At 41.5% G+C, this 12,563-nt stretch overlaps 1 protein-coding gene across 4 annotated transcripts in view; it reads right to left on the bottom strand.

The window, feature by feature from the left end:
* Window positions 1-9,366: 9,366 nt before the first annotated feature.
* The window catches only part of MAP4K4 (mitogen-activated protein kinase kinase kinase kinase 4), a 129,056-nt gene continuing 125,859 nt past the window's right edge, over window positions 9,367-12,563 (bottom strand). For all 4 annotated transcript variants that reach the window (XM_083438185.1, XM_083438186.1, XM_083438187.1 and 1 more), the window contains one exon: window positions 9,367-12,526. In XM_083438185.1, coding sequence (XP_083294311.1) covers window positions 12,443-12,526 — 84 coding nt within the window. In that variant the 3' untranslated portion in view covers window positions 9,367-12,442. The remainder of the gene's footprint in view (window positions 12,527-12,563) is intronic.

The raw sequence follows: 12,563 nt of genomic DNA, 5'->3' as shown, positions 1-12,563 counted from the left end.
TCATCAAGAGCAGGCTATCTCCCATCCATCCAGTCTAGGGAGCTATCCACTAACAGTACCTCAGTCTTATCTGGATTGAGCTTCAGTTTGTTGGCTCTCATCCAGTCCATCACTGAGGCAAGACAACGGTCCAGCACACCCACTGCCTCCCCTGCAGATGTAAATGAGTCGAGCTGTGTGCCATCAGCATATTCTTGACAACCTACTCCAAAACTTCAGGTGACCCCACTCAGCAGTTTCATGTGGATGTCAAACAGCATAAAGAATACAATCAAACTCTGAGGAACCCCACTTTGAAGGCTCCATGGGTCCAAAGAGCACTCCGCAACCATCAGGCTCTGGAAATGACCAAGTCGGACTGCAAAGCAGCAGACAGCCACTCCAGAAGGATACCATAGTTGACGGTACTGTAAACCTCTGAAAGGTCAAGGTGGTTTAACAGGCACACATTTCCCCTGTCTATCTCCTGACAGAGGTCATTATACAGGGAAGCCAAAGCAGTTTCTGTGCCAAAATCAAAGTTAAACCCAAACTGAATTGCATCCAGAAAACTGGTTTCCTCCAAGACTGCCTAGAACCAAAAACAAACAACAGATATGCTCTTTTGAAATACTGAAGAATACGGGGTAACTTGGCTGTAAACAAATCTCTCAAAACCTACAGTTGGCATCTGCATAATTTGTCTTGTGTAACCAACCCTACACATATTCTTGGTAAAAAGCCACCTTCAACAATGGGAAGAAAAAGTAAAAGGTAACTCCTTCCCTCTTCAAAAAGGTTATAAATTGTCTGCTGTAAGCCAGAAATTAACAGGAAGATTCAGTTTAAGACTTCCTAAGGGGGGGGGGAATACTACTCCAAATGACTTAGAAATCTGTTCTGTGGAACAACTGTATCCACAGAATAAAGAATTTTATAACATTTTCCTTGTCTAATCTGATTCTGCACCCAGGGAGAAATCACGTAGCTCATTAAACCTCTCTTTCACTCTGTCATGAGCTGTGACTACCTCTGGCATTTATTTGTCATAAGTAATCACTGCCGTCTGCTTTCCCCACGGACAGGAACATAGGAAGCCTGCCTTATACTGAATTGGGGCACTGGTCCATCTAGTTCAGTATTGTCTACTCTGGCTGGCAGAATAACATTTGAGCAGCCTGCTGAGCCAAGCCAAAAGCCCGACTGCTGCAGCATTCTCATAGTGGCCAACCACAAGCAGCTCTCCAGGATTTCAGACAGGGGACATCCAGCTAGGGATGGAGGAGGAATTTTATGCTATTTCCATTTAAAGGTGACTCTCACAAAACTGCAGATTTCAAAACCGTATGAGAACCAAAGCACAGTCATCCATGAAAATTTGAAGTTATCAGAATCTTGCAGGTCAGTTCTCCACCAAGCAATCTTTATTCAAATGCATATATTAGGAGAAAACGTGCATTAAAAAACTAAGTGAAAATAACATTCAGAATGCATATTAGCATTGCTTGTAAAAACGTTTGCTGCTTTGCATGTGTCTGTCTAGTCCCTGAACAGCCTGAGCCACGAGTGTGCATGGTCCCAGCATCCTCAAGCAATTGGATATAACTGGTCCAAATTATGAGGGGGGGGGTATTCATTATGTGATAGCCACTGGAACTAATAAAAAGGAAGGTGAACAGGCTAACTAGTCTGAATTCTCCCAATAATGAATGCTTGCTAGATCACTAAAATTTAAAATAGCCTGATTTCTGGGGAATATATATTTTAATTGGCTGGTTAAATGATACATACATATTATTCACAAATTAAAGATCTATGACAAGCACTCATAATTTTCTGCACCATTTGCAAAAACATATGCACAATAGTGCTGGTATAACTCAAGTTGAGGCCAGGGAATGATCAGGTGGTCTCTGACCTGCAGGTTTTAATGGTGATGAGAAGCAGAAGACTTGAGCTTTCCATATCAGCTCTTAGCAGCTGGTAAGTCTTGGCTGCCTTTGTATAATAGAACAAAGTGAACAATGTCTTGGAGCATATTAAATATCAGTTTCATGAAAGTAGAAACTTAATTATGACAGGCAAAAGCAGGGATCAACAAGGTTATAATCTTACGGTGCAAGCTTTATTTTGTAGTACAAAATTTATTTTCCTATTCTTATGGCATTTTCCCTCCTCAGTTCAATGTTCCCAGTTCAACATGTGGTTGGGCTGAGTTATTGGTGCTTAGCAGATTCCCTACAGAAGCAACTGATCACACATTAACCATAAGAGAGTTATGTGAATTCGACTAAAGCTGAACAGGCAAAAATTAAGCAAAGCAAAAGATCATTGAAGGAAGACAGAACCACAAGAACATTTCGCCTGAGGCAATAAGATTACACCTAGGAACAAAAAGATAGGGAAAATACTCATGACTGGGTTGGAGATTTAAAGACTGGCTCCATGTCAACTTCCCAAAAAGGTCACACAGGAGCTGGGGGAGGGGGAGAGGGGAAGAAACATAAGATCCCTGCTGGGTCTGATCCAAGGATCCAGAATCATTTTATTGTCTCTACCTTTATAGTACAGAAAGCTTCAGTTAAGTACTATCTGCCCCTTAAGATAGGATTGTACAATTGGCAAGATGTGTGGCAAGACAAATAAACTCAACGACTCTATATTGGCAAGACAGGATGCAGGAGTATTGCTTAAGTATCCTGCAAAGGTATGTGAGAAGTGTGAGAAGTATTTGTGAGAAATGTAGAGGGAATTGCAGGGGTTAGATGTTACCCAACGGATATTTCTTGGTGGGGATGTGTCATGCCTATGGTCCATTAAAACTCAGCACTGATTCAGTGGAAAGAGACTGCAAAGCACAAAGGCCAGAATGGTCATCCTTCCTCTCTAACAGCATGACTTCTGTACGTACATAGGAATCTATGGGTTGTATCCAAAAAGTTATTCCAACTGCACAAGGATTTTCACTGGTGTAACACAACTTCCCCTCCCTCTCCTTCCATGCACCCCCAATCTTTTTGTGGTTTTCCCTAACCCGCTATAGCTCATTTGCACAAGCGAGTGTGGGGAAAAGTCCTTGCACAAATAGAACAACTCCTTCAATGCAACCCTTTATTTTTATTTACCTGGGTTTTCAGCCCTTAATTGGAAGAGTATATTGGATGTATGCAATATCCATCTGTGGAATTCTTTTTAGTGGGTTGGTTGGACCTGCTCTTTCAAATATATTTATGGATGAGCATTTCAGGTTTTGACTTCATTCTTGCTCCTATACTTGGATTTAGTGTTTTGCTGCCACACAGTAAGTCACTTCGAAACACTTTTGTGCAGTGCTTTTTTTTTTCTAAACAAAATGTTTAGGGGTACTCTCATTTTCCTACTCATATTGAAATACTGCCCCTCAATGAGGCCAGACTTAGATTCACAAAATGTTTAGGGGTATGCATACCCCTGCACCCCCCCCAAAAAAGCACTACTTTTGTGTAAAGAAGGCAACAAATAAATATAATTAGCTACAATAGTTATCTACAGGGTCAGAATTCTTAATAGTGCTGTGCCAAAATTTTCTTCTGTCAATTAATGAGAAATGGAATTGTATCTGAACATTATCAAAAGGCAGATAAAATGTCAGTGGAATTCTCATGGGTGAGGTGCAGGGTTTTCATTGCACTTACATTATTTTTGAGGTGGGTATTTGTGAGTGGAGTGCTATTTCTTTCATTCTGCAAATGATGCCTCTAGCGGTCTGAAAGGAAGGCTTCCTCAGGTAACTCCTGCTAGGATGCTTTTTCAAATCAACAGCAGTGTGGGCGGCTGGAGAGGCATCAAAATGCCAGAGAAATGTTTAATAGCAAAGGGCAAGGGAATATTCCTGGCCTCTTCCCAACGACATGTGAAGCTCAAAATCCAAACCCACCCAAAGCATCCTGAGAATAAAGGCAGAAAAATGGAGGCCTCTTTTATGGAGGAAGCAAGTGGAGAACAGATTTCTGCACAGCGCTAATGTTAAATACCATCTTCCTTTGGTGGAATTGATTTTCACCTCCCTACTCCCTGGACTGCTTGTTAACACAGATCATTGCCAGGTATCAGCTGCTGGATTGAATGTATCATTGCCAAACCTCCTTCCACCTTCAGCAGATTTGAAGCAGCCCTTTCATTGACCTGTGGCAGCCATCAACACATTCTGCAATGCACTGCGCCCATTCAGCTAAAATCCACTGAGATTTGGTGTCTTCAGTCTATTTTATTTGCCCAGCTCGTTTAAATTTGGCCAAGCTTCTGGTGCAGATAACCAGTCCGTTCTATCTTGCATTTCTAGCCTCTCCCGTATTCTTGATGTGTATACAGGATCTCTCTCTCTCTCTCTCTCTCTCTCTCTCTCTCTCTGTGGAATCTTTGGAGACCCTGATCTGCGCAGGAACACATTATCTAAACATGCCTTACCATATGCGATCCTGGAAATAGCATGTCCCGATAAACTTTTGGAAATATCTTGAATCACTCCCTCTTGAATAAACAAGTTCTGGCAATTGGTATTTTTAGAACAAATGAGGAGAAAGGGATATGCAATTCTGCTAGAGAAGCAAAGAATTGAATTTCCCACAGTTATTTTGTCCCCCTTCCCCCCCCCTTCAGTAATATTTTGTGCAGCTGGATTCACTGGAGAACGCTGTCCTGGGCTTTTCAAGCTATGCAGTTTGACAACCTTTTCCGTCCCAGAGGGCAAACAATCTTGGCAGAGCGCAGAGTTCCCTGACTAGGAGTGGACTCAGAGTTTTGAAGATTAGAACTAATTCACACAAACCACAGCATTGGGACTATGTGAAAAGCTTGCCCACTTAGCATTTTCTTTGTGCTATTTTGTGTTTTGTTGGCACCTGTCTGTCTTAAGAGACAATGGAGTGTGCCCCCAGGGGTGAAGTCAAATTGCTGCATTGGCAGCACCAAAGGGACCTCCTCGGGGCACAAGCCTGGCCCAGACAAAAAGACTCCCATCTTATCCTCACAGATGAAGAAGAAGAGTTTGGATTTGATATCCCGCTTTATCACTACCCGAAGGAGTTTCAAAGCGGCTAACATTCTCCTTTCCCTTCCTCTGCCACAACAAACACTCTGTGAGGTGAGTGGGGCTGAGAGACTTCAGAGAAGTGTGACTGGCCCAAGGTCACCCAGCAGTTGCATGTGGAGGAGCGGAGATGCGAACCCGGTTCCCCAGATTACGAGTCCACCGCTCTTAACCACTACACCACACTGGCTCTCAATGTGGTCCAAAGGAAAGCAGGGCAATATGTTTGGCACCAGCTTGGCTGCAGGAGTTGCCAGGACAAGGCACCATCCAATGCCCTTAAGGACTCCACTCTGGATTTGTGTAGGGTTTACACCAGCATAATGCTGGTGGTCAACAAAAGAGGTTCAAAGACCCTCTCAAGGCAAATCTTAAAAAATGTAGTATAAACACTGACAAATGGGAAACACTGGCCTGCGAGGGCTCCAGTTGGAGAACAGCCTTTACCAAAGGTGTCATGGGTTTTGAAGATGCTGGAACAGAGGACGAAAGGGAGGAACGCACTATGAGGAAGGCACGCTTGGCAAACCCTCATCGTGATCAACTCTTGCCTGGAAACCTATGTCCCCACTGTGGAAGAACGTGTGGATCCAGAATTGGCCTCCACAGTCACTTATGGACTCACTTTTAAAACTGTGTTTATGGAAGACAATCTTACTCGGCTACGAGTGATCACCAAAGAAAAAGAAGAAGAAGAAGAATTCAGCTTTTTCTTCTCCTGAAGATATCCCTATTCAGGGATGCTGCACTGCAGAAGGTAAATTTCTGGCATCACAAATTGTGCTACGATCTTCTGAATAGGACTCAACCTCCCGCCATCCTTGAACATGATCCCTGAACAGATTGATGGTAGCTGGAAGCCAAGAAAATCTGGAAGCCAAGAAAAAACAAGTTTCCCAGCGCTGAATTTTCTGAGTTGGATAACTTGTGCTCCCTTCTCTAGAGCACCTTCTTTCACATCTATGAACTCTCACACTACTCCCTAAAGAATCTCACAGGGTGGTGGCCCTTATGCTATGGAATGGCCTTCATTTTACCATATGGAAAGCAGCAACCAGTCATCTCATAAAGATGTATCCATTGATACATCAGGCTTTCCCTGACCCATAAGATTGTTCTGTGTTTATGTGCTTGAATCTCCTGAATTTTTGTTTTCATACTGCCATTTCATTGGTTTTAACCTTTATTTTTGTTTTAATGAAATTATTAGTTTACGCCTATGGCATACCACGTGAAGATTTTTTAAAATATTAGGCAGTTTATATCTTTAAATAATTTTATTTATTCCATTTTCATAGTTTCTAGCCCTGCAGAATTAAAAATAAATAAATTTGTAAGTGCTATATTCTCGGCATTGCAACCTTAATTTATGTTATAGCAAGCACCTGTACTTCCCTTCAGCAGACTTCCAAAGGAAAAAGTTCCTAATGGTTTTATAAGCGCAATAAGATTGTTTTCGAAGTATTTTCCTTCTATAGTTTCCTGTATTGTATGAAATACCACCAGAGCTTTTACAGGCCCATTTCCTTTCTAATGATAATCATACAGGTATGGTGCCAAGGAGTGTGGTGGAGTGTGGTGGAGTCTCCTTCTCTGGAGGTCTTTAAGCAGAGGCTTGACAACCTATGTCAGGAGTGCTCTGATGGTGTTTCCTGCTTGGCAGGGGGTTGGACTCGATGGCCCTTGTCGTCTCTTCCAACTCTATGATTCTATGATTCTATGGTTGTATGGATTCTTCAGATGGAGTAGCTGCAGCAGGTGCTGGGAATTCTGAGAGCAGCATGTGGAACAGAAAGTTCCTTTCTCATGCAGAACATGTCCTCCCAACAGTTCATTTTAAGTAAGCATTTCAAAACTGTACCATGTTGTAATGGAACATGTCTAAGTGGTTTGCTGGATTAGGAAATGACATTTTACCCAATATTGCAGTCATTTTCCTACCTCCAGGACATCATCATCCAGTGTGGCTGGATTTTTACTTGCATTGGACATGGGTGGCGCTGTGGGTTAAACCACAGAGCCTAGGGCTTGCCAATCAGAAGGTCGGCAGTTCGAATCCCTGTGACGGGGTGAGCTCCCGTTCCTCGGTCCCTGCTCCTGCCAACCTAGCAGTTCAAAGCACGTCAAAGTGCAAGTAGATAAATAGGTACCGCTCCGGCGGGAAAATAAACGGCGTTTCCGTGCGCTGCTCTGGTTCGCCAGAAGCGGCTTAGTCATGCTGGCCACATGACCCGGAAGCTGTACGCCAGCACCCTCGGCCAATAAAGCAAGATGAGTGCTGCAACCCCAGAGCCGGCCACGACTGGACCTAATGGTCAGGGGTCCCTTTACCTTTACCTAAGGCTGAAAGATTTACAGACTGTCAGCTTACAAAATTCCAAGGCCTCCAAAGTTCATCAAGTCTAACCCCTAGTCAAAGCTCCTGTTGAGGAAACAGGATTTGTGCAAACCAGTTTTGTTTTGACAATGCGTAAGAGAATGGGCAGATCTAACAAGAATCTTAAATTTCAAAAACAGTAAACGTTGCATTTACATATGTTCAAGAGTAGATCTGTATGTACAGAGCTCCACATAAGCACAGGAGATGCGCGAATGATGGCAGATTGAACATCACTCAAGTTTAGCTTTGATTTTTTAAAAAAGAACAAAAAAAGAAGCCTTAGGACTGCTAAGATATGCTTGAAAGTATGTGTGCAACATCTGCTGAAATGACATACATAAACGAGAGGTGGCTGAATAAGATTTTGCGGTTGGGACTGGGTTTTCGGTAGTGCCCACAATCAGGAAATCCAGAATTATGCAATAAAAAAATTGCACAATGTATACAGCTAACTGTATTCTGCTTTTCTTAAGAGCACAATACTTTACTGTCAAGTCCATTCAGCCCTTGACAAGGGTCCCTGAAAAATTACACAGCCACGTAGAATTTTAAGGCTATGATACTGTTTTATGTGGAAGAGGTGAGGCCTTGTTCAGGGCCCAGACAGAATCTTAGAAGATAGCATGGCTCTGATGTTGCTTCAGCAACCAACTATCTTAGGTTGACTTTTGTCCCAGTTTTAATACCCATCTTCTCTGAAATGTGTCTTTTCAAGTCTGAAGAGGGCTAGCAGTCATTTACTCTGTTGAAACAGGACTGTTTGTACCAGGACTTCTGATGGCAGTCCTCTCAAGCTAGATGTGAAGATGACGTTGTTGGGCTGGGGGTACAACGGAAACATGAGATCTTCTTGCTAACGTGTTTCTGGACTTGGCTGAGTGTGCGGTTCCCCGTCAGAACCCTCGATCTCACCACGTGAAGAATAGGAATATGATCCCAGGGTCATGACAAATGCAAGCATCTTCCATAGAATCCTTGGGCTTTTAGGATTGGTAAGGCAGGTGAAATATTCAGCTGTTTCTTGTGAAGTTTTAAAGCCAGAGTGTGTCTGGGCAGGGAATTCCATTTGGATTCAGCCGGAACTCAGTTTCAGCACCCCTCAAGTAGGCTCCATTGCCATTATACCAGAACATGGTGAGTTCCGGCACCTTTCCCCCCGCCTAGAAAAATAGGACGAATTAAAGGGCAAGGCTCCCCTCATGGCACACACTTCTCAGTTCTTCCTTGTGGTGTCAGAGCTATTCCAAATGCATTTAGACTTTAAATACTTTGTTACTCTTTTGCGTGTGTGCGTGCGTGCGTGCACACACACACACACACACACACACACAGAAAGAACACACTCTTCTCATTTTCTTGACAATGACATTTGAAGTTCTAGTTTGCAAAACAAGCACCCAACCTGAGATCCAATGTGTGAAGTAGATTTATGGTTATTTCCCAGTTGGCACTGTTTATTCCGACTTGAGATTCTGGGACATTATTTACGAATCTTTTTGTACCCCAAGTAGTTTTACTTATGAAATACAGATCACATGCCTCTTGCACACAAAACAGTTCCATCTTCTTGTTCCATACTGAACAGAAGAGCACAAGTTAATCACAGTAGTAACAGCAGCAGGTTGTGTGAAAACACCTTGCTAGTATATTTGCATCATCTCTACTGAAAACTTTGGAGTTGGGCCTTGAAAGACATTGCTGGCCCATTTAATCCAGCTGTGCCATTCTAAATTGTTTCAGCAAAGCTGCACACCCTGTTGTGTCTGTGTCTATCTACATAGCGTGTGAGTTTTACGAAGTATAAGATTTACAGAATACAATTTCACCCATGTGCTGCCAAGAGACTGTTGTTTCTTTCACTGCATTTAGAAGAGCATACACTTCCCCCTTCTAAAGAAAAAAGAAAGTCACTCAAAATACTTCCACATACACAACTAGGTGTCATTTTTTTTCTTTATTTAAGGAAAAATGGGGAGAGGGGGACAGTATTTTATAATACACAAAAGACAAATTAGACAGCACTGCAAAAAGGCTGAGTGTTTCATTGCCACCAGTCTGCTTTGCAGCTCTACAATTAGTAATTTTGTCATTTTTATTATTGTTTAAGCATCTTTATAGTTGGCAGAGTTTGGGGTTATTTTTTAAAAAAATCACAAAAGTGTGTACTGCTACTACTATGAAAACCTAAACCCCACAAAATCACTTCGAAATAAACCATAAATATGTGATGCACATTAGTGTAACAAAACCATTTTTGTAAACATTTTCTCCAACATAACATGTGCATACAATAAAAAATAAAGCCACTGCAGTCATACAGTTAGAATTACTTTGACTTAAGATACAGAAAGTTATTACTTAAAGCTTAAAACTAAACTAGGAGTATTTTTATGCTTCACCAACAGCACTGCTTTAAAAATGGATTTCAACATTTTTTCATGTAGTGGTTTCGTAATACTGATTTGACTTGTCAAGTCAGCCACCCTGGCATTTGTGTGGGGTTTGGGGGCAGCAAGGCGGCTGCCCCACTGAACAAGTCATGCGCCCCACCCTAGCCCCTACCCTCCTATTTTGTTGTACAGAATTTCATCAGCATATTGACCAGGGAGAATTCCTCCATATTACAACATTCCTACATTTAACAGTAGTCTTCTTTAAAACATAGATAGATAGCAAGGTGGCATGAGAAGAGAGGTCAAGAATTAAATCAGTTTTTAACCACACCGTGCCTTTTAAATATTTTCCTTTGGGGAGTCTGGTCGACCAGGAGAATATGCTACAGTGCCATGTGAGAGATACACCTATTGCCTCTGTCTGCATTGGTCTTCCGAGTCCCATTAATTCCTTGCTGTTCAAAGCAGAGCTGCTACTTCCACCTGTTTCCCAACAGGTGTACAGTGAGAACTGAAAGCCACGTCTAGAATTAGCTCTGATGTTCAGTGCTATGCAAAACCCAAACCATTCCCCACCCCCCTCAAATAGGAGAGACTTCAAAAGGTTTATCTGCCAACAATTATCTGTGTGTATTCTGCTATTTACTCCTTTTTTGGGGAGAGGGGGACCTTCCTGATCTTGCAAAGAAAGCCCTTAGTAAAGAAAAATTAGTTGGTCAAAGAAAGGAACAGCAGTCTGATTCCAAAAGGAAGGCTTATTGAGCAGCTGGTTCACCCAACTGGTACTGTTCAACACAAAGCAAGTTGTGTGGCAAATCTCATTTGAACTATTGAAGTGTCTCGATCGAAGAATCACATTTAAATCTCTACACCTGTCATGCCATGAATAAAGGTAACCACAGCAGAAGACATAGCCCATGAAACACTGGACTCCAGTTCACTGGCTGAACAGTGAACTTAAGGCAGCTGTCAACAAAAGTACCCCAAAAGAGAGTTTTTTTAAAAAAAAAAATCCCTTAAAAAAGAAAACCAACCCCATAACGATCGAATAATGACACTGTGCATTATTACATCACCAACAGATAATACACACTCAAGTTTTCTCAAGTAATAAACACATGTAGCCTTTAAACAAATTATTAGTCTTGAGACATTTATTACGAAGGCCAAAAACTTACTGATAAAACAAAACTGAGGGGGTTTTTTCCCTTTAAAAAAGTGGGGCAAATGAGGGAAAGAGCCAAGAGTTGGATGTTACATTGAAACACAAGTATATGCTGTTTTAAAAAAGAAAAATGAATAAGCGGTATTAACTACATTCTTAAAATAGTTTTAGTGCATTGCATTCTTAGAAAAGGAAAATGTCACTTCCCCAAAAGTTTCCTACAACATTTAACAAGTTATAGAACTAGCCTAACTATTGTTACTTGCCTGTTACTAAACCCCCACATGTTAGGAGTAAAACCTTCTGGATTTTAGGCTGAATTCCTTAAAACTTCTATTCATGATAAAAGCGGTAAAAAATAAAGTGAAAAGTTCGCTTTCAAAATTTAAGAAATGGACTGCTTAGGTTGCTGCGTCACCGCTAAGAATCGATCAACCATCTCAAATAACTGCTTGTCTCTTCTGCTGAAACCCAGTACAAAATTAACAGTCAAACCTTTAACCTGCTAGTTTTGGTATTATCAATAATTGGACATTAATATTTGTTCTCCTAAAAAAAAAAAAAAAAGTAGAAACCTAAACCACCTCTTTTACTGTATGCATTAGAAACCATGAGGTAGGCACAAAAATAAACATGTTTGGAATTTTCTTTCCCCAAAGGCTACATGCGCAGACTGGTAGTAAAAGTTGTTGCACATTTCAGGTTTAAACAAAAATTAAACCTTTAACTGAGGCAGTGCTAACACTGACATTTACCAAGTTCTAGCCTAATGAAGAGTCGTTATAGAAAAATGAACAATTCTATTTATTTATTTAAAAAATCATCCACGTGTGGTTTTTAGGCAAAACTCGGTACATAGAAAAAAAATATGACTGAACTCTTGGCCAAGCCAAAACTTAAAAAAAAGTCACCCTATCTCCCCCTAAACCACTGTGCCTTTCACATTTTATAAATATTAATTTTAAAACCTGCATCTTCCTCTTTGCCCACATATTGTCACATTACAAAAGAAAAAAGGGAAAAAAAGAAATGTCAATTAAATACATTGTTAATATTACTATATTAGATTTGCTCTCTGCTTCAGCAACACTGACTCCACCTACAACACCCTCCAGCTACCTTCTCATGCCTGCCTCCTTTCAAAAAACTTGCTTCTGATCCGTCTCTTTCGTTCTCACTTGGCAATCTGCAGGAGGGGAAGGAGGAAAAGGAGAGGGAGACCTGATTTTTCCTCTAGTGGGATCCCAAAACAGATAGCACCCAATGGCAATATCTTTACAGCACCAGCTGCGTACCGCAGCCTCAATTTTAAAACAAAAAGAACCCAACATCGGTGATGCCTCCACACGCAGGGGCATGTGGCCCTACATCACGTCAGGCCTGTTCTCCAGTTGCAAATGGTTCCAAGTTATGAAGACTCCAGATGACAGCAATCCCTTGTCAAACTACAATAGCTTCTACCAGCTCAGAAGAGAAGTCCTGCCTAAGGTCATGAAATAAACTTGGCTGCTTCCTCCGGACCGTACAGATGCAAAGAAAACCTGTAAAGGAAGAGACACGAGAGGAAACAAAATGGGA

This window comes from Podarcis tiliguerta (genome assembly GCF_965153285.1).
Source record: "Podarcis tiliguerta genome assembly, chromosome: 4".
Classification (NCBI taxonomy): domain Eukaryota; kingdom Metazoa; phylum Chordata; class Lepidosauria; order Squamata; family Lacertidae; genus Podarcis; species Podarcis tiliguerta.
The sequence above is the reverse complement of the archived record's forward strand: the minus strand, read 5'-3'. Positions and strand labels throughout refer to the sequence as shown.